This window comes from Camelina sativa, chromosome 20 (assembly GCF_030686135.1).
Source record: "Camelina sativa cultivar CO46 ecotype springtype chromosome 20, ASM3068613v1".
In the NCBI taxonomy this organism is placed as follows: Eukaryota; Viridiplantae; Streptophyta; class Magnoliopsida; order Brassicales; family Brassicaceae; genus Camelina; species Camelina sativa.
In genome coordinates, this window is record NC_141899.1 from 34,692,307 (window position 1) to 34,714,168 (window position 21,862).

The window sequence follows — 21,862 nt, forward strand, 5'->3', positions numbered from 1 at the left end:
GCCAAACACAGCTAGGTTTTTCTCAGTTTGCAAGCCACCTTATTAAAAAAAAAATTCATGTATTTACAGAGATTCTAAACTACTTTTCCAATGTGAGATATATATAAATTTTTGACACTTCTAATTTTAATATTAAAGAAACAAAATTTCAATGTTTCCAAATTATCAATGTTATGGATTCACCTATATCGCTTAAGCAAACGATATCCGTTTTTAATCTTCAAATACATGCTAATGTTCACGACAACGATTCTACATATAATATTGATATTTGGTCATTCCGACCAAACAAAACAGATAAATGATCGAAGACAAGGGCTTGTTCGTTTGGCTGCCGCAGGTACCTGCGGCTGCGGCAGATGCAGGTATGGTTGTTCGTTTGCTTGTTGCAGGTACCTGCGTCATAACGCTGCGGTAAACGCTGTGACATGCGTCTAACATTTTTAAACGTTGTTTAATTCAGTGGTAGAAAACGTAAACGCAGTCGTTGCCGCTGCCGCTGCCGCTGCCGCCAGCATCAACCAAACGAACAAACCCTTTGTCAAAACAAGTTCTGAAATATTGTGCAGAGCATAAATTTATTCAATAATACAAACATTCACTACAAGAATTTGGGGTATTTATAGCATCTGATAAACGCTATGTATTTTTTAAATAGCGTTTTAATAAGCGCTATATCTACCTCCGTCATCGTAGATCAGACAATTTACATAGCGGTTATTCGTTGTGCTACAATAGATGTGTTTACTATAGCAGTCAGTTTAGCATAATTATAGAATTTATAATAGCATTAATTTTTTGTTATTGTTCATTTTTTACACAGCATTTTTTATTATAGCATTCACTTTTTGTAGTGCTATTAGTTATAATTTTTTCAAATTGCTAAATACGGAAACCTGCTTTATGTAAATGGAACCAAACATTTCTTGATGAAAAAAGACATGTTATTAATAAGCCAAGCCACAGCTGACAACGTTTCAAACGAAAACATAACAAGTTATTAAGAAAAGCCACATTTGATAACTAGTTCTAGTACAGTCACAAAGACAATGTTTCAGATAAAAACAATTTTGTCATTTGGCCAAGCCACTATAGTACCTAATGCATCAGCAATGATCTCGATTTCTGAATTTGGTCTCCAGACTGGTGCATCTCCAACCTTAGAAACTTCTACCCAAACCTTTGTAGCATTAGCACCCAATGGAACAAAATGGACGACATATGATGGGTTTGTAGAACAAACTCTGCCTTCTGCAACTTTTTCTCTTGTTCCAGAGCAATCTAAGAGAATGCATTTCGTCTTTCCACCGTTGATGGTGTTGGTGTTGTTACTTAAACTAACACTAGTACTCTACAATCAGTAGTCAAAAAAATCATCTTAGATTCAATCACTACAACAAATTATTCTGAAAATGCAACAATCCAACACCAAACCACAAATCAAAGACAAAAATGTTTAGAATTATACCTTAGGTGATGAGTTTTTTGAAACTGCAGGTTCATTGCCGGACTGTGGTTGAATGAGCTGTATCTTATGAATAGGCCATGCGATGTTCTCCTCTAGGACATCACCCATGAGACTCTTGTCAACACTCGGTCTCCATAGAAAAGCGTCTTTCTTAACCACTTTACAAACTTTCACAATTGCAGAATTTGGACCCAAAGTAATATTGTTGACCAGTTCTTTTGGGTCAGTTGAAACCAAACTACCCTCAGCAATGAGTTCATCCTCCGAATTCCAATCAAAAATGAGGATCATATCATCTAATGCATTTGGTGCCTAAAGATTCAAAAAATAATATATATTATTTTAGATCATCTAATCATAAGCCTTAAATCTGTACAAGTTAAAAGGAAAGAAATTGTACCGACGAACTAGCAGTCTTAATTCCATCTGGTGAGTCCATATTGTCCAGAATTATCTTACTAAAGGGCCATGCAACTTTGCATCCAACTGCGTCGCCAAGTGAAGTCATAGTTGGTGTAAGCCTCCAGAGGGATGTTTCTTTGTTTGATACAGACTTCACCGTAACAGCTGCTGCATTGGGACCAAGTGAAATACGTCCAATATTGTACATTGGATCAGCAGAGCAGAATTCTGCTTCACCGACAACAACCTCAACCTTTGAATACCATTCCAACAGCTGACACTGTGGTCCTCCAATGTTAACAGTACTGGACTCGGTGTTGCAACTGTCATCAAGCTGTCTCAGAGAAGTAAACAAAGAAATGTTTAAAATTTTACAAGTTTGCATGATATTAGCGAAGATACACAATCTAAATATTAAATTACCCTTTTCCCTGCAGCTAAGCCATGCACTACATTTTGTAGGTCTTGAACCTGGCTGAGCAATTCTGCTTGGGTTGCTTCAAGCTTTTCCACATGTGTGTCTCTAGCCTCTATGAATGCTAGCTTGGTAGCAGTTATCCCTCTGCCCATTCCTCTAACTCTCCCAGATTTATCTTTTCCCAATACTTGACTCACAACATCATCTCGGATACTACTAGTAGTGTCCATCTGACTATCTATTGTTTTTATTTTTTCCTGAATCAAAAAATTTGAACGCAATCACCCTAAGCTACACACTAATTCAATCCATATAAGATGTTGATAAGTTCTTACAATAACAACTTCAAACTCTGGCTTAAAAGGTCTCCCATCTGCATGTGTATGTCCTGCTACCCAGACTTGACTTCTTGTTACCTTGCTAGGGTCAGAACTCTTTTTCTTCTACAAGTAACAAATGAATAAAATTATTAATTAAGTCACCTCTGTCTTTTCATTGTAACTAATTTATATAGTACGTAATCTGATCAAATACCATTTCATGAGCAAGGCAAACCAATCCTTTTCGGCTGGTGGTGTGAGGTATCTGATTCCACCTCAAAGTCCTATATTTTTCACTAACTGCCTGCAAGTATAATCCAGAATTGAAGATAACAAAAAACTGAGAAATAACTCTTTATACTATAGAGAATAGTTAACATATATACACAACCTTAAAAGACGTGGATGTCCTACTCTTAACCCAGTTTGTCCAAGCTGTCACAGATTGGATGTTGTCTGGTTTCAAGTTAAGGACATGTTGTTTACTCTTTGCTGATCGCACTTTGGTAAGAAGCTTAGACTTAGAAGCTCTCCATGTAGACCCCATTTGTTTGAAAATACAATCTTTTTGCCAATCTTTTGACACATCGAACCTCGCCTATTGCACATAACAAAGTTTACATAAACACTATGTGAAAATATATGAATCCAAATATGATCAATACCTGGATTTCCTCCCATAAGGTGTATTTCGTTTGCTCATCAAGGTGCCTCCAATCTGACAGAGTATATGGTATGTGCTCCCTCGCGAGTGGTCCAAGAAAGGAGGAAAGTGTGACTGAGCCTTTCCCTACATGTTCACCAAGACGTGTAAATTCAACTTGAACCTTCTCTTCATGTTTTTTAGCCACTTGATTCATCTTTGTTGGTCCTCTTGTTTTCCTCTTCTTTGTTTCTGACTGCTGGGTCTGACAATCTTCAGTGGACTGATGCTCAGTCTGTTCAGTTTCCTCTTGCCCTTGTTCGTGTCCTTCATCCTCAATCACTTGTTCTGTTGAATGCTGCACCGGTCTTGTTTCAACCTCCTCATCATCCTTTCTGGAACTTTCAGCAACTTCTGGAACTTTCTTCCTTGGTCAGGCTTTTATCACTTCGATGGGAGACACTTCCAAGCCTTGCTGACGCTTGCTACGTCTATTCATCTTGGATCAACTGTAACATTAATAATAATAAACTATCAATAAGCCAATTAATAGTCACTCTATACATCTAAAAGTGATAAATCTTCTTAATCCATCACTAATACTCCTTCGCAATCATCCCTAACATATAGACTCTCATCGTCAGAAGACAAATTCTCTGAATCGTCAATCTCTTGGATGTTTGATGGTGCAGCAAAAAAATCTGCTTCTGTCTCTAACTCGTGATACCCCCTTGGTTGTGCCCGCATAACTACATACCAAGGTGAGGAGTCTTCTTCTTGGGAATAGAACACTTGTTTTGCTTGGGATGGCAAAATATACGGAACTTGACTAAATGCTGATTGGTTTACATGTAGGTTCACAAGCGTAAAGCCGTCTTCTTCCTTCACACCATTCCCTTTGTTGGCCTATTTACATTTGAATAATAGAACTTGGAACATGTGGTAGTCTAGCAATATGATTTCTTGTATCACTCCATAATACGAAACTATATCAGCCATCTGATTAGTATCTCGTGCGGTCGATCTGCACATGGTGAAAGCTTAATATGTGACTCCACTATTTTGAGTCTTCCGCTTTATGTCCTCCGTGTGAAACCGATGTCCATTAATAATATACCCCTTATAGCTCTGAACTATACTCCTTGGTCCAAATGCTAACCATCTAAGCTTGGTGGAATGAGCCTTTGAGTTAGTGGGGATCTAGACATAAACAAGTTATATTAATATTAAATAACATTATTGGAGACTGTAAATAAAAATATACGAATCCAAATATGATCAATACCTTTGCTTTTACCCACTGTGAAAACCTTTCCCCATGCATCTTCCATAGGTGAGTTTCATTTTTTCTGCATCGCATGTCAGTGTTCTGCAACTCTTCTAAATGCATACTGTTTCCAATTTCCCAATTGCCTCAAGTTAGTTTTCTTTAAGTAAAAAAGGATAATAAGATTTAACACTGAAAATAACTTACTCATCATAGGGACTCATAACTGCAGTATTTATTAGAACATATCTATGCGCTATTTCTCTGTCTTTATCAGTGAGTCTAACGTCTGTAGCCCTTTGTTGGGGACGACCTTCAAGAATGAGTGGATCTGTTTCAATATCTTCATTACGTTTGGTTTCTTCCTCAACTGGGACTGAATTTTGCAGAAACTCCAAACAAAATGCAACGTATTCTCCAGCTAAATATCCCTCAGCCATACAAGCTTCTGGCCTAGCATAGTTTCTTACATACGACTTTAATGTTTTTATGTACCTATATCTCAAACACATAAAATCATTGTTAAAACTTGTTTAAAACAAATCAAATATCAAAAGATATGAACAAAAAAGTACAATACCTCTCAAAGGGATACATCCATCTAAAGTGTACTGGCCCACCTAAACGTGCCTCTCTTGCAAGATGTACAGGAAGGTGGAACATGATATCAAACATAGATGGTGGAAAGAACCTCTCTAGTTGACACAATGTCTCAATAACCTCTGCCTCTAATGTTAAAAGCTTCTCAGGATCAATGACACGCTGACACAATCTATTAAAGAAGTTGCATATTCTATTCACGGCTATCCTAGGACCTTTAGGCAGAGTGCCTCTCAAAGCAACATGTAAAAGGTGATGCAGAAGAACATGGTGATCGTGAGACTTCAAACCACCAATTACAGGAGGATCAACTGAAACACAGTTAGCAATATTTTCACAATAGCCATCGGGACCTCTGAATTAGACAACCTCTTGCAAATTTTGTTTTCTCTACCTTTGAGAGCCAATAAGCAGCAGGTGGTAAGTAATTTTTCTTGTCACGTACTTCTGTTGTAGATTGCTTCTAATCCCCATGTCTTCCTGGTCTTGTCTTGCTTTCAAGCCATCTTTTGATTTTGCACTTTGCATCATAATTGATAACATGGCATCAGAAACATTCTTCTCTACATGCATTACATTTATGTTGTGTCGCACCGGCATATACTATCACATAACACAAAAAAAAATATTAAGAACAAACATTTTAACTTAACCAACCCAGATTAACTGATATCTTAGCTAAAACATAAAATTTATATTTTTTAAAAAACTAACCTTCCAGTAAGGTAGTTCGAAGTAAAATAGACCGCTTCTTCCACCTCCACTTATCAGACTCTTCTTCACATTCTTCCTGTGAAAGCTCCTTATTATCACCCTCCTCATATCTTTTCCTTTTGCTTTTATTCTCTAACCGTCTTCCAAAATCATTTCTAAAATCTTTGAGTGTCTCAAATAATTCAGAACCAGTCTGAATTCTACGTGCTTGCCCTTCTTTCACAGAATTATCAAACCATTTTTTTTTCTTCTATAAGGATGCCCGGGTCTGAGCCATTTCCTATTGCCCATATAAACATGTTTTCGACTAAACTTCAGCCATCTATCTGGTGTATCCTTTCCACAGACATTACATGCTTGTTTACCTTTCACTTTACAACCAGCAAGTGTCTCTAACCCTGGAAAATCACTGATAGTCCATAACAGCATAGATTTAAGTATGAAATTCTCCTTAGATACTGAGTCGTAAACCTCAAGACCTTCATTCCATAGATCCTTTAGATCATCTATCAGTGGCTGAAGATACACATCGATGTTGTTGCTCGGTGCAGTTGGTCCAGGAATCAGTAGATTCAACATTATATTTTCTTCCTTCATACACAATGTCGGATGCATGTTGTAGTTCACTAGAAATACTGGCCACGTACTGTACTTCGTGTTCTGAATAGCAAACGGATTCACACAATCTGTACATAGACCGAGTCGTAGGTTTCTCGAGTCAGCAGAAAACTCTGGCCATTGATGATTTATTTGGGCCCAAGTTAATGAATCTACAGGGTGTCGCATTGTTCCATCAGTACTAGCATTACGGAAATGCCACCTCAACTGTTCAGCCATTCTTTTTGATCTAAACATTCTTCTGAATCTGTCCTTTATTGGGAAATACCTAAGGACTTTAGCTGGGATCCCTTCCTTTTCCTCACTTGTGTGCTTATCCAATCCCCATCTAGAAGCACTACATCTAGGGCAGCTCTTCATATCTCCATATTCCTTCCTGTAAAAGATGCAATCCTTCTTGCATGCGTGAATCATATCATACCCAAAACCAAATATCTTCAAGAACTTTTTCATCTCATCTAGGGATGTTGGAAGGACATTATCTTCAGGTAGCATGTTGTGTACCATTTGCAACAGCTGGTTGAAATAGTTCTCCGAGATCCCACTCTTCACTTTGATTCTGTAAAGACCCATTATTGCAGAAACTTTGGTATAGTTAGGACAACTACCATAGAGTGGAGTTTCAGCATCGTTTAACTTCTTCTTAAACTCTAAATCTTCTTTACTTTCAACATCCGGCTGAACTCCATTTGATCTCCATTGTCGTTCCTAGACTGTAATTTTTCCTCATCGTCATAAAAAGTTGTTCTAAACAACTCATAAGCTTCAAGTACTGGACTCGGAACATCATCTCTCTTATCCCTAATATCACCATGAATTCCTCTTATACTTCTGATCCATACCCCTAATCACTAGATGATCAATTACTGTATCTGCTGGTTGATGGCACACATTCAATACATGGACAAAACATGGTGGGAGGATAACCCAACTTCCTTGCTGCTGCATTAACAAACTCAGTTGCTCCTTGCTCATACTCAATGCTATTTATGTAGGTTAATAAACATATCAAAGTTCAATCAAAAGTAAGAAACTAATATATATTAAAAAATCAAAGGATATAACTAAAATTAAGATGAAAGTTCATACCTTTGAAGCCAAACCCAAGACTTGTCCATGTTACAGCAACACCGAAGCTCCACAACCAAAGAATATATACATTTAATTTGTTATAAAATTTTATTCAGTTTCATTTAATAACTAGACCATATCAAACTCGCAGAAAATAATGTGAGGATCTAAAGTTTGACTCAAATACCAAAATCTTCCTCTGTAAAACCCAAAACAAAACAAACCCTTAAATCATAATGTAATATTTGCTCGAAGAGGAAGTATAAAACAAATCTCACGAAAGCACAAACTGAAAACAAAAGCCCTAAAGTATCTCATACCTTGGCTTCGATCGAACACCGAATGAACTCTTCGCCTGCCAAAACCCAAAATCAAATTAAAAAATCAATTCAGTAAACTGTAATCTTAAATCTTAACAAGCGGGACACAGTACTTAAAAAATCAATTCGGTAAGCTGAAATGAAATCCTAAAAAATTTGAGATACAAACGAACACAACAAGCTTCCTCTTAGAAAAAATATTAGGTATCTAAACCCAGATCTGACTAACCTTCGATTTAGTATCCGAGCCTACAACAGTAGTTATTATCTCTTCAGATCTGAGCCTATAACAGTCGTAACAATGGAGAAGAGAGATGAAGAGAAATTAATTGTGAAAAAATTAGTGATGAAAGAGGTGAAACGATGGAGTGATAGAGCGGGCAAAATTTTAGTGAAGGAGTGAAACCAAAATACTTAGTCCCAAATTTTTAGTACGTTGACATAAAAGCATAACCAACTTAAATTATTGACCACTTAGACATATTGTTTACACATATGGAAACGCTATATAAAAAAAGATCATATCTAGCATAGCAGACCCGTAAAAAACGCTATACTCTAATGCTATAAATACCCCCAAATTCTTGTAGTGATTACATAGTAATTATATATGTGTAGATTTGCATATACTTGATAACACCATATCTTTAAGAATATAGAGATATAGAAGATTTACATTTATCTTATTCTAATACCCCTCCGATGGTACGTACTCCGTAACACCCAACATGGACAACAATCAGTCAAATGTTAGTCGCAGGAGAGCTTTAGTGAGAAGATCGGCAACCTGATCATTAGTAGAGATGTGTTCTGTTTTAATCAGTTTGGCAAGGACAACATCTCAGACTTGGTGACAATCTGATCTGATATGTTTTGTACGTTCATGGAATACCAAAATGGCAGCAATGTGTATTGCAGCCTGACCATCACAATGTAGAGATATCAGATCGAGAAGTAAGGAGAACACCTAAGTCTTTGAAAAGACCCTTTAACCACTTGATTTCTTTAAGAGTATATGCCATAGTGAGATACTCTGCTTATGTCGAAGAAGACGAGACAGTGACCTGTTTATTTGTTTTAATTCCATGAGATCAGGGAGTCTCCCAAATAAGTGACATAAGCGGAGAGAGAACGTTGAGTGAGTGGACAAGCGTTATATTCAGAGTCACAGTAGGCAGAGATGGCAAGCACACTGTCAAAATGCCTTGTGCATGAGACCCCTTTCAGATAACGAATAAGATGGGGAGCTGCTTCGCAATGCGCAACTCGTGGAGTCTTTATCAATGGGGAGAGAATTTGAACCACATAACACAAATCAGGTTGGTGATGGTAAGATAGATAAACCAACCAACAAGACAGCTGATATATCATTGTTTTTAGGTGTTTTTAGCCATGATATAAGTTTTATTTATAGAGTATTTTTGGTATTTTTAGAGTCTTTATAGGATTTAGCATAGATGGGAGTATAATGGAGCTAAATAAAATGATTTGGAGCACATTCAAGCATTGAGGCTAAGCTATGAAGTTGGGAGACAAGTTCAGAGATATGCATCAGTGGATGCAAGTGATGGTGTCGATCGATGCATCATCCAACAGAAGAATCATAAGTTTTCTCACAAGTTTTAAAGATTTATAAAGTTGCCCCAAAGTTTTTCATATTTGCATCATTAGTCCCTGGAGATGTTTTAGGAATATAAATAGGTTTTCTAGGTCATTGTCTAGACCTAAGCTTTATTTTTCCCTGCAGCTTTTGAAAGAGAACCCTGATAGATTTTGGAGAGAAGAATCAAGACTCCTTCAGAGAAGATTCAGAACTCCTTTACTTCTTCTTTATTCTCTTTCTTAATGCAATTTATTTAGAAGAAGTTTTTCTTTTCATTAATTATGTCACTACAAGAATTGTGAGTATTAATAGCACTAAAAGATAGTGTTTTTTTTGTTTTCCGCAATAGAAGAGATAGACGCTACTTTTTAATAGCCTTTGCGTAATGGTTATGCTATTAAAAGTGTGTGGGGGTTAGAAAGTGTGATTGTTTTTTAATTTTTTTTACTTTGTACTTATTTTTAATTGCACCTGAGTGATTTTTGTGTTATCTTATGTTTAACCGGGATTTTTTTTTGTTCCCCGTGTGTTAAAAATTTTGGCCTCTCACTAAAACTAAAACACTTAAGAAATTTTTTTAAAAAAACCTTTCAGTCTCTCTCGCTCTCTGTCTCTCTCACTCACTGCACATCGTGGTCGTCGCCGTGTGGATTTCTCAGCTGTTGTCGATCCCGTCGTTGTCTTCTCTTCGTCGGTTCTTGAGGTACCCATGATTTCTCAGCTGTTGTTTCTTGTATCTATTTAGGGTTCTTCTAATAACCCATTTCCGAATAAATTTTTCTGGGTTTAGGTTTTTGTATCGATTTAGGGTTCTTGTAATAACCCATCTTCAATTAAATTTTCTGGGTTTTGTATTGATTTTAGGTTTTGCAACTGGAGATCTGATTTACGTAGCTCTTTGTGTCAGAACTGAAGGAGTCGAAGGTATTAATCGTTGTTTGTCTGAATTTTCTTGTTTTTTACAGAATGTTCTTTGTAAATTTTGTTTACAGATTCGAAGAAGACTTCTTCTGAATCGTAAGATTGTGAATCCTTTCTCCCAGTGTTCATATATTGTTGTTCTGTAATGTTAGCTAGTTATTTGAGTGTCTGATCAATTGGCTTTATATATTTGGTGGAGGAGCTGAGTTGTGTTTACTATGGAGAAGTCATGGGTTTGGTTACCTAGGTATGTCACTCTTGGTCATATTATAATTTTAAATTATTAGTGTGTATGTGAGTTATATTGATAGTTGGACTTCATTGTTTTACTTACAAGAATAGCAGTGAGTATGCTGAAGGGGCAAATAAGTTTGTGAATGCTTCATCAAAATCTTTGGGTTATCCTACTGAGATTTTATATCCGTGTATCGATTGTTGTAATGTTAGTCATCAACCGGTTGATGCAGTAGTAGATCATTTAGTGATTAGGGGGGATGGATCATAAATACAAGAGGAAAGTAGTGTGGAGTATACATGGAGACACAAGTGAAGATAAGAATGATGATGGTCAGAGTTCTGGATTGGATGCTTATGCGTTGTTTAGGTCAGCTTTCAGTGATGATGGGGATAGTCCACAGTCAGAGAAGCCTAATGGATCTCAGTTTGACAATGGTGAAACTGCAGAAGATTCTGAGTTTTGTAAGAAGTTGAATGAAGCTGAAACACCACTGTATTCGACATGTCACAATTACACCAAAGTCTCTGCAATTATGGGCCTTTACCGCATCAAGGTGAAGAGTGGGATGTCAGAAAATTTTTTTGACCAGCTTCTGACGATGGTCCACGGCATGCTGCCTGATGACAACGTACTTCCAAAGTCAACAAATGAGTTGAAAAAGTTCTTGAAGGTATTTGGATTTGGCTATGATGTCATACACGCATGCAAAAACGATTGAATTCTTTATAGGAAGCAATATGAAAAGATGGAAACCTGTCCAAGATGTAGTTCTTCAAGATGGGAAATTGATAAACAGACTGATACTGTGAATGATGGAATACTTGCCAAGGTCCTTCAATATTTTTCAATCAAGGAAAGATTTCAAAGGATGTTTAGATCAAGAAGGATCGCTGAGGATTTGCATTGGCATTTCAACAATGCATCAGAGGATGGTACAATGCGACACCCGGTGGACTCGATAACTTGGGCTCAGGTCAACGGCAACTGGCCAGAGTTTGCTGTGGAACCTAGGAACCTTTGACTAGGTATTTCTACAGATGGTATGAACCCTTTTGCTATTCAGAATACCAAATATAGTACGTGGCCAGTGTTCTTAGTGAATTATAATATGTCTCCAGTGATGTGTATGAAGGCTGAGAATATTATGTTGACGATGCTAATCCCTGGGCCAACTGCACCAACCAATAATATTGATGTTTATCTACAACCATTAGTAGATGACTTGAAGGACTTGTGGGAAGAAGGTATTGAAGTGTACGATGCATATTTGAAAGAGAAGTTCACACTTAAAGCTATATTGTTGTGGAGTATCAGTGATTATCCAGCTTTAGGGACTTTGTCTGTATGTAAAGTGAAGGGGAAACAAGCTTGTAATGTTTGTGGGATGGGTACACCACATAGATGGATGAAGTTTAATAGCAAGTATGTGTATTTGGGAAATAGGAAACGGCTTAGTCCTGGACATCCTTATAGATGTAGGAAAGGATGGTTTGATAACACAGTTGAGAAGGAGACTGCAAGAAGAATTCAAACCGTATCAGAAATATTTGAGGCGCTTAAGAATTTCAAGAATGACTTCGGCAAACCATTAAGCAGAGATAGTAAAAGAAAATGAGCTGAGTTATGTGAAGATGATGTATGCTCAGAGGAAGAATATGAAGAGGACTCTGATCAATGGCGGTGGAAGAAACGATCAATATATTTTGAGTTAGCATACTGGAAGGTTAGTAGTTAGTACTTACTTAAATATTTAATATATTACTCTAAGTTAGTCTTTGTTAATTAACTAACCCTCTTGATTTATTGTCTCAGGATTTGCCGGTTCGTCATAACATTGATGTTATGCATGTTGAAAAGAACTTGTGAGACGCTATACTGTCTATTATGATAAATAGGGCTAAATCAAAAGATGGAGTCAAGGCAAGGAAAGACTTGGAAGAGATGGGGATTAGAAGAAACTTGCACACACAAACCAGGGGAAAGAAAATTTACCTGCCGCCAGCAGCTTATTGGTTCTCTAAGGATGAAAAGATCCAATTTTGCAAGAGGTTAGCCAAGTTTAGAGGCCCTGATGGGTAATATGCGAATATTGCAAATTGTGTTTCTCTGGATCCTCCGGTTATTAGTGGTTTGAAGTCGCATGATCATCACGTCCTTATGCAAAACTTATTGCCTGTTGCATTGAGAGGATTGCTGCCAAAAGGACCCAGAGTTGCTATTACTCGTTTATGCATCTATTTCAACCGGTTATGCCAGCGTGTGATTGATCCAGAAAAGCTTATTACTCTTGAGTCTGAGTTTGTAGAAACAATGTGTCAAATGGAGCGGTTTTTCCCTTCTTCACTATTCGATATCATGTTCCACCTTCCTCTACACCTAGGGAAGGAATCACGGTTGGGTGGACCTGTACACTTTCGATGGATGTATCCGTTTGAGAGGTACTCTTTCTTATTTAATATTGTAGTTTGTTTTTAACTGTAAACATAATTGACAAATATGTTATAGGATTGACCTGTAGGTACATGAAAACACTGAAGACATATGTAAAAAATTTTGCTAGGCCAGAAGCGTGTATGGCGGAGGCATATTTGTCTGAAGAATATCTTGCCTTTTGTTTAGAGTTTCTTAAGAGCACTCTACCAATACAAGAAGCCATCAACCGTAATGAAGATGTTGAATGTGATGAACATATCCTCAAAGGTCGTCCACTACAAAAACCGATGGAAGTAACACTTTCATCTAAAGAGTTAGACATAGCTCATCGGTATGTTTTAATGAATACAGCGATTATGGATCCTTATATTGAGTAAGTTTACCTCTATTTGACATTGTCAATTTGCCATCAATCAGTTAAGAATCTATGAATAACATCTTGTTAATCTTTGTGACTCAGACTGCATTTGGAAGAATTGCAAGCTACTAATTTACGATGTGCAAGAGATGAGACTTATTGTTGGAAACATCATACTGACCGGTTTGCAAAGTGGATAAAAGCAAAGGTTTGTACAAATTATACTATCATATTATCACTTTCTATTCTATCTCTTTATTTAATTTTGACTCACGAATAATGTAACTTTATGTTTAGATACCTACAAACTCAGAGGGTCATTCAACCAAGCTTAGATGGTTAGCATTTGGTCCACGACCTACGGTTCAAAGCTACAAGGGATATGTCATTAACGGCCATCGATTTCATAGAGACGACGTAAAGCGAATGACTCAGAACAGTGGAGTGACATACGAAGCTTTCAGTATGTGTAGATCTAGTGCTCGAGATAGTAGTCAAATGGCTGACATGGTTGTGTACTACGGAGTGATAAAGGAGATCATTATGCTTGACTATCACATGTTCCAAGTTCCACTATTCAAGTGCAGTTGGGCAAACAGAGGGTATGGTGTAAAGGAAGAAGACGGCTTCACTCTTGTGAACCTCCATATGAACCAGTCATCTTTTCTACAAGATCCATACATTATGCCATCACAAGCAAAGCAAGTTTTTTACTCTAGAGAAGATGATTCTTCATCTTGGTATGTTGTTATGCGGGCGCCACCTAGAGGTTATCATGAATTGGAGACAGAAGAGGAATTTGTTAGTGGATTAGTATCACTCATGCAGCAAGATGACCTGAATAATCAAGCATCTGATGATGAAAGTTTTTGTGTTAGGGATGACTGTGAAGGGATTTTAATATAATAATATCAACTAGTGCTCCTGTGTTGTAGAGTTGTGAATAATTGTATAGAGTTTTTACTAATGATGATTGTTGTTGTTGAAGGGTGAAACATGAAAGCAACTGAGCCTAATGTCCGACGTAGCAAGCGCAAACAAGTTAATGAGGAAACAGAGACTGAGCAACCAGAGACAGAAACGGAGACTGAGCAACCAGAGAAGGAAACTGAGTCTGAACAACAAGAGAGGGAAACGACGCAGACTGCAAACAACAAAAAGAGAACACGAGGACCAACTAAGATGCGTAAATTGGCAAAAGACGCTATGGAGAAGGTAGATGTGGATTTCTCAGCTATTGGTGAACATTCAGGCCCAGGATCAGGCCCAGGATCGTTTCTTGGTGATCTTGTGAGGGAGCATGTACCGGTACTATTTGACGATTGGAGGGCAGTTGATTGTGCAACTAAGGACATAATGTGGGAGGAAATTAAGGTACTAAGTGTTTATGCTATTATGAATGTGATTTCAATATTTTAACCTAACTCAGTATTTAAGTTTTCTGTACATTTGTGTAGGCAAGGTTTAATCTAGAGGAAGGTTGGCAAAGACACAGTGTTTTCAAACAGATGGGTGCAAGCTGGAGGGCTTATAAATGTAGACTTGTTACTAAAATTAAAAAATGTAAGAGTGGCATTGAGAGGCTTAAGTTAAAACTAAGCAACATTCAGTCTCTCTCATCTTCGAACAATTGGGTGAAGAGTAGGACTTCCCCTGCTTTTAAGGTTATGTACTTATTACAATTTTCTCTTATAGTTCATTTTACTTGCTACAAGAGTAATTAACTTTAAAATATTGCAGGTTAAAAGTGAGAAATACAGAAACCTAAGGAAGTCTCAAATTCCTCACACAACCAGCTGTAAGGGCATGTTTCGTCTATCTATGGAAATGGTATGTGTGTCTTTCTCGTGTCTATTGCACGTGTAAAGTGGCAAGCTTGTAATGGTTACATACTTTGTTAAAATTTTAATAAAAGAAAAAGAGTCCTGACCCAAGGAAGGTGACAAGAAGTAAGGTGTGGTTAGCTTGACACACTCACTCTGATGGGAGACCTGTGAAGCCAGAGTTTCAAGATACAAATGTAAGAATAGTTCTTTGAGTGTTAGCCAATATTTTTTTATTTTAGAATCATGATAAACTGGTTAACTGATATTGTTCACTAATATTTGTACCAAGAGACGATACGATCAATTGATAGTCAAATGGACTCCACCACTACTGAAAATGTAAGAGAAGATGCTATCAGTCAAGTTTTAGGGAAAGATAGATATGGAAGAGTTAGAGGGATGGGCAGAGGGATTAGTCTAAACAAGCTGGAGTATCTTTACGCTAGAGATGCACATGTTCAGAAGCTTGAGGCTTCACAAGCTGAAATGCTGGGCAAGATAGTAGAATTGCAGAATGAAGTTCGTTGTTTACTATCTGGAAGAAGGGTAAGTTTCACACTTGTTTTTTGATAATGGGTAATGGTTAATTAACCAATTCTGTTTTTCAGCCATCCAATGTAGATTTCGATGCTCAGTCTAACATTTCAATCACAAACAAAGGAGGAATTAAGTTTAAGATATTGGCTTGGTGCGGGCTAGAAGTTGTTATGGGGGAAGGGGAATTCTGCTCGTCCGACCCAAACTATATGATTGGTCGTATTCAACTCGGTCCGGACACGACGGCTATTATTGTTCACACTGCTACAAAGCCAGATGCATTTGTATGGAGGCCTACCAAAACAATTTACACCATTACTGAAGCTGTCGGACTTGAAATTCCTTGGCCAGCTGAAAGGCTAATTTCGGCTTCAGACAACATCTCCACAACGGGACATAAGCCTGAGGTAAATTCTCGAAATATATCATATTTTATAGTTCATATCATTGTGGATAGTAACTAATATATGAATATCTTTAGGCATCCGATGAAACAAATGATAAATGCAACATCTTTGCTTGGAATGGAACTGAAATTATTGGTGAGGGTGTAATTTGTTCAGTTGACCCAACTGACAAGGTGAACCATATCACTCTGGGTCATAATGCTGCAATTGTTAAGGTTCTCACGGTGATTCATCATGATGCTTTTTTGTGGAGGCCAAGTATTGATATGGCAGTACTTGGTGATGTTCTGAGACCATCGCATGGCCACTTGATAAGATTGGATTCGATGCCAACACATCATTACCAGATGTTTCAGCAAAATCATCACCTGAGGTTAATATCTTTTTACTCTGTTTTCCTTCATTTTTAAGACGTTACTAGATATCTGATGTATTTTTTTGACAATTTGTCCGCCAGGGTACAACTAAAAGCGCTAGTAGCACAAGAAGTTCCCAAAAGAAAAATATCTTGTTCGATTGCAGCGGTTCCGGAGAAATTGTTGCAGAAGGTCGTGTTTGTTCAACTAACCCAGATGATCGAGTACACTTCATTCCATTAGGTCATAATGCTAGCAAGGTTTGGGTAGATGTGTCAAAGAATGGAGATGCTAAAGTGTGGAGACCAAATTCTGAAATCGAGTGTGTTGTTGATGCTATAGGTACAACGGTTGCTTGGCCTAATGACAAGATTGAATTTAAGTGATGCAAGAACTTGTTACATTGTGTTGTTTTGAATCTCAACCTTTTTGCTTTTGTGTTACTGTGTGAGTGGTCTTTTGTAATACATTTTGATACTATTTAGAATTTGTGTTTTATCAGATTTTCCCAATTTTAATTTTGAATAAAAGACCACTAAATAATAGCATTATGATAATGATAAAAAAAAATTAGTAAATTTAATAACAAAATAAAAATGCTATTCTATACTTTTAAATTGCACACGTAAAACGTTATTATATAATTTAATATTGCATAGGAAAAAATGCTATTATAAAATATAATATCGCATACAAAAAGCGTTATTATAAACTTATATATTGCAATAAAAAACTGCTATGTTAAATGAACCTAAATATAGCGTTTCGGAAAAACGTTATTAAAAGTCTCATACTTTTTATAACAGGCGTATAGACAACGTCCGTAAGAGCGCTATGAATCCTACCATAGCGGATATGACGCGCTAATAATATTCACTTTTCTTGTAGTGTGTCTGAGTAAATCTGCTTGTTAGGTTTAGGGTTTCTCATTAGGGATTTCATGGATTGTTAGATTGATTGATTGTTTGGATTTATTATCTTTCTTGTTCTTCACCATAGGTTGTTCTTAATGCTAGATCTTTGATTAGTCATCTGGATTTAGATCTTAGGATTATTAATTGATAGGAGAATATAATTGATTTTCCTGACAAAAAACCTTTGGTGAGCAAAATTATTTTTTGCAAAGAGATTTGAATTAGTGATTTTGTGAACTTATCTAAACTTTATTTTATTGCTGGTTTTTAACTTGAACTTTGCAAAGAGATTTGGATTTTCGAGTTTTAAAACTCAAATAATATTTGCAGTGAGAACTAATTTATTTTACAATTGTGTTTAGAGTTCAAGAACGGTGCTTAATTATTGAATCATGCTTGCTTAATTAATTGATCTAATTTTCCATTATTTCCTGAGAATTTCCCTAGGCCTAGCGTTTAATCTTTCTGAATTTTACAACTCTTTTATTTTCTTTTTAACCTTGCAATTTAATTTTAATATATTTTCTTGTTTAGCATAATTAAAATATTACTAAATCTATTGTGTGAGTCTAGAGTTCTTGTGAATTTGATCCCTAAATACTACATTGATCTCTTAATTTGAGAGAGCAGCTCTAGGGTAAATTTGAGCATATAAAATTTTGGCGCCGTTGTTTGGGATTCTTTTGATTCACCATTAGATTAAAGTCTTTGATTTTGTCTAAATTTTTCTTTTTCTATTCTACTCACACACTTTTGTTTCTATTCTCTTGTGTGTTTCAGGTACATGGCTAAGCCTAGCTGCTTAGCACCAGGAAAAATCTTACTGGTCCAGTTGTTAAGCTTACAAACCAAGAGTTAGGACAACTAGAGCGTGATAACACAAAAGCAGCCAAGTCAGCAAAGATAGCCAATACAATCATATTGAGACCTGATGAGGCTGGAGTTTTGAGGGATCAAGAGGGTCATGTGCGCAACGAACTAGGCCAAAAACTTGATTCCGACGGACGGGTTATTCAGGAAGAACTCGTTGTAGTTGATGAGAATGCACTTTGCGTCGACGGACACAATGATGGCATCGATCGACGCAACCAAGATGGCATCAACCGACGCAACGTTGACATCGATCGACGCAATGTCAGAGCCAATGCGGAGAATGTTCAGGCTAGACGGGACAACAATGGAGAGCTTGTTAAGACTCTTGCGGACTTCAACAGACTAGACTTATTCTATGAGAACCGCTTCGCAATTATCCCTCCTCCATTTGCAAGCAATAATTTTGAACTAAAGCCTGCCTACTTTGCTCTTGTCGGACAAAGGCCATTCCAGAACCTGCGGCATGAGAAACCTCTAGACCATATTGAGCACTTTAAGGATATAGTCACAAGCATTAAAGCTAATGGAGTCATAGAGGACTATCTCTACTGCAAGCTTTTCCCCTACTCTCTTGCTCAGGAAGTTTCTCATTGGCTAAGGCAACTGAAACCACGATCTCTGAAGACCTGGAATGACATCAAGGTGGCATTCCTAAACTATTTCTATGATGATGTGATGTCTGATGAGCTGAGAGTTAAGCTCTCCACCTTTAGACAAGGACCTGCTGAATTTTACAAAGCTGCTTGGGTAAGGTTCAAAGCATATCAGAGAGACTGTCTGCATCATGTGTTCTCAGAGGTGCAATTGATTAGTATCTTTTTCAGTGGTATTGATTGGAGGTATCATATGGCTTTGGATGCTGCTAGTGATGGGAACTTCAAGACAAGGTACCCAGATGAAGCTGAACAGTTGATAGAAAGGCTAGCATCCAGCAACAGTACTAAGAATGCAGACCTAGAGCGAAAAAGAGCACATGAAGGCCATGATTCAAATCGATTTGCTACAGTGAATGCTAAGTTGGATACAGTGCATAATCTTCTTGTGGGAAAGAAGTCTGTCCATTTTGCTGAAGATGTTGAGACTTTTGAGCCAAAGCCAGAGATTACAGAAGAAGATGTCAACTATGTGTATGGAGCTGGGTATCAAAATCAGAGATTTGGTCAGAAGAATTCCTTCCTAAGAAATCCAAACAGCAACTTCACTAGGAACTATGGTTCTTCTTCTTACCAACCCCTCCCTCCGCCCAATTCAGAGAGCAAGATGGAATCAATGCTTGGACAGATTTTGGAAGGTCAACAGAAGTTAACAGTAGACTTCAATGGGAAGCTTGATTTTGTATACACGGAGCTGACTAGGAAGTTTGATGCATTAAACACTCATGTTAAGAAGCTGGAGAATCAAGTGATTCAGACTGATGGGTATGTTAAAAGACAAGAGGAATTCTTTATGGAAGAACAGAGTCGAACCCCAAGCATGCTTGTAATGCAATTTTGGTGGAGGAAGGAGATGATGATACGGTAGTTGAGCCAGCATCGGTCGACACTACACAAGAGCATCGATCGATGCAAACTCAATCTCGTGTCGATCGACACAACATTAACATCAATCGACACTCCCCACAAACAGCTTCGGTTTCTCTCTGAGTTGCACCATCTGATTCAGAGCAAGCTTATAAGCCTAAGGTTCCTTTTCCTAAGCCTAGGAGGTCCAAGCAGGAGATTGAAGAAGCTAGATGCAAAGCTATGATGGATAAGGTGATGATAGAGATGCCTTTGATTGATGTAGTCAAGTTTTTTCTCCTGGTATTAAACAATATGTGAAGAGAATGGTTATTAATGTTTTGAGCTCTGAGGAAGGAGCTTTGCTAACCAAGGATGTCAGCTCAATTCTGTTGAATTAGCCTCCACAGAGGAAGAAGGAGAGGAAGCAGGAAGTGGTTGTCTCTAAGAAAGTGAGTGCAATGATTCAGAGTAGGGTTGCAGAGAAATTACTAGATCCTGGAAGCTTTGTACTTGATTGCTTTATCTCTACAGAACGGTTTCGTCACTCTCTTTGCGATCTTGGCTCTAGTATCAATTTAATGCCACATTTTGTTGCTGTGAGACTTGGGATGACAGATTTCAAGCCAACTAAGATCTCTCTTATCTTAGCTGATCGATCCTGAAGGATTCTTGAAGGTTTCTTGGAGGATATTCTAATCAAGATTGGAGATTGCATGATTCCCACTGACTTTGTGGTGCTGGAATATGATAAAGAGCCTAGTGATCCTCTCATCTTAGGACGCTGATTCTTGGCTGCAGCTGGTGCCATCATTGATGTTAAGAAGGGACACATAGCTCTAAATGTAGATGCTTTGGTTACGAACTTTGAGATGGACAAACTGAGAAGGGCTCCCACTATTGATGGTCAGACATTTTCTGTGGAAATTGATTCTGATGATGATCTGATCATTGAGCTTCATGGAGATATTACTGCTGGGTATGTCAAAGAGTTGGAGCATGTTGAGAAAGTGAGCAAGCAAGCTGTTAAACTTGAAGATTGGAGTGGAGATCATCTAATCAGTATTAGAGACCATGATGAGGTTCTGATCCATGACAAATCGCTGGTAGATGATGTTTTTGTAATGAAAACACGGATTGCTGAGGAAATTTGTAGAATCGTTGAAGAAACACGAGTTGTAGGCTCAGCATCAATCGATGCAGCTGTAGCATCGATCAACACACCTCCACGAGAACGTCCAGACTTATCCAAAACCGAAGATTCTCGAGTTGATTCCTTAGCTGCAAGTCCTTGACAAGGTGTAAAGCTGAAATCTCACCAATCTACACTCCAGAGTCCGCAGGTAAGGCCAAGGTACACATCTTCTTCATCCAAACCTTCTCCTATCATCAATAGGACTTTCAAAAGTACAAAAACTGTTTTGCAGTTAACCAATCCATGAGATTATCGTAGAGCGCTTGTTTCTTCTGTTGATGATTTTGCAGGACATAAAAGAAACCCACCCATACCCAAGTCTCGCCCTGGTCCTGTTCCTCATGTCCTTGGCAGATCTCATTCAAAAACTGCTTATACACCACCTTGGATGATGAGACATTCCTCTCTAAGGCATTCATTGCCATGTTCCGATCGACCGGATGCCTGAGCTCTAATATAGTCAAGCTAATGACTAAAAACAAGCGCTTAGTGGGAGGCAACCCACTCATAGGTTTTTCTTTTTCACTTAAATTGAGTCATTTTTATTCTTGCTTTGAGTCAGTTTGAATTTGTATTGAATTATGATTTTCTATCTATCATGTTGCGTTTAATCTTGTGTTTGAGTGATTCTTAGCAGTGCTAACATCCAAGGAATGAGAAAAACACAAATTAATTGCAGCTAACTCAGGAGTACTGTTCAAATTCTCTGCATCTGCAAGTGCATCGACCGACACACCATCAGCATCGGTCGACACAGAACATCTGGATTGGTAACACGTTTTTGTTCACAATTTCAATACTTATTCGTTTTTGTTTATTTTTATTCTCCAATCTCTTACTTGATAATACTGGGGACAGTGT

General features: G+C 37.6%; 3 protein-coding genes and 1 pseudogene across 11 annotated transcripts; 2 read left to right on the forward strand and 2 right to left on the reverse strand.

Annotated features, from left to right (window-relative positions):
• Positions 1–922: 922 nt before the first annotated feature.
• On the reverse strand, positions 923–8,373 carry LOC104771944 (uncharacterized). 9 transcript variants are annotated; one of them, XM_087506224.1, is made up of 17 exons: positions 8,071–8,373; positions 7,842–7,876; positions 7,540–7,720; positions 5,833–7,433; positions 5,513–5,721; positions 5,099–5,429; positions 4,726–5,013; positions 4,537–4,642; positions 4,009–4,451; positions 3,274–3,760; positions 3,000–3,206; positions 2,823–2,912; positions 2,624–2,731; positions 2,294–2,545; positions 1,869–2,204; positions 1,469–1,780; positions 923–1,351 (listed from the first exon to the last, which is right to left on the reverse strand). In XM_087506224.1, exons 10-17 carry the CDS (start codon positions 3,466–3,468, stop codon positions 1,055–1,057), a joined length of 1,797 nt encoding a protein of 598 aa, XP_087362350.1. In that variant the 5' UTR covers positions 3,469–3,760; positions 4,009–4,451; positions 4,537–4,642; positions 4,726–5,013; positions 5,099–5,429; positions 5,513–5,721; positions 5,833–7,433; positions 7,540–7,720; positions 7,842–7,876; positions 8,071–8,373; the 3' UTR covers positions 923–1,054. The 9 variants fall into 9 exon arrangements, with proteins under 9 accessions (XP_087362350.1, XP_010494869.1, XP_087362349.1 ...); XM_010496567.3 differs by having other exon boundaries at positions 3,274–4,451; positions 7,540–7,586; XM_087506223.1 differs by having other exon boundaries at positions 5,099–5,721; positions 7,540–7,586.
• On the reverse strand, positions 3,837–7,023 carry LOC147919859 (uncharacterized). Its single transcript, XM_087504140.1, has 8 exons — positions 6,198–7,023; positions 5,833–6,045; positions 5,099–5,429; positions 4,726–5,013; positions 4,537–4,642; positions 4,369–4,451; positions 4,224–4,275; positions 3,837–4,157 (listed from the first exon to the last, which is right to left on the reverse strand). Exons 1-8 carry the CDS (start codon positions 7,021–7,023, stop codon positions 3,837–3,839), a joined length of 2,220 nt encoding a protein of 739 aa, XP_087360266.1.
• A 4,525-nt stretch (positions 8,374–12,898) lies between the features above and the next one.
• Positions 12,899–14,300, forward strand: LOC147919860 (uncharacterized). Its single transcript, XM_087503390.1, has 4 exons — positions 12,899–13,041; positions 13,122–13,409; positions 13,497–13,602; positions 13,692–14,300. The coding sequence occupies exons 1-4, from the start codon at positions 12,914–12,916 to the stop codon at positions 14,298–14,300; spliced, it is 1,131 nt and encodes a 376-aa protein (XP_087359516.1). The 5' UTR covers positions 12,899–12,913.
• A 276-nt stretch (positions 14,301–14,576) lies between these two features.
• Positions 14,577–16,906, forward strand: LOC147919861 (uncharacterized; annotated as a pseudogene).
• Positions 16,907–21,862: the final 4,956 nt, after the last annotated feature.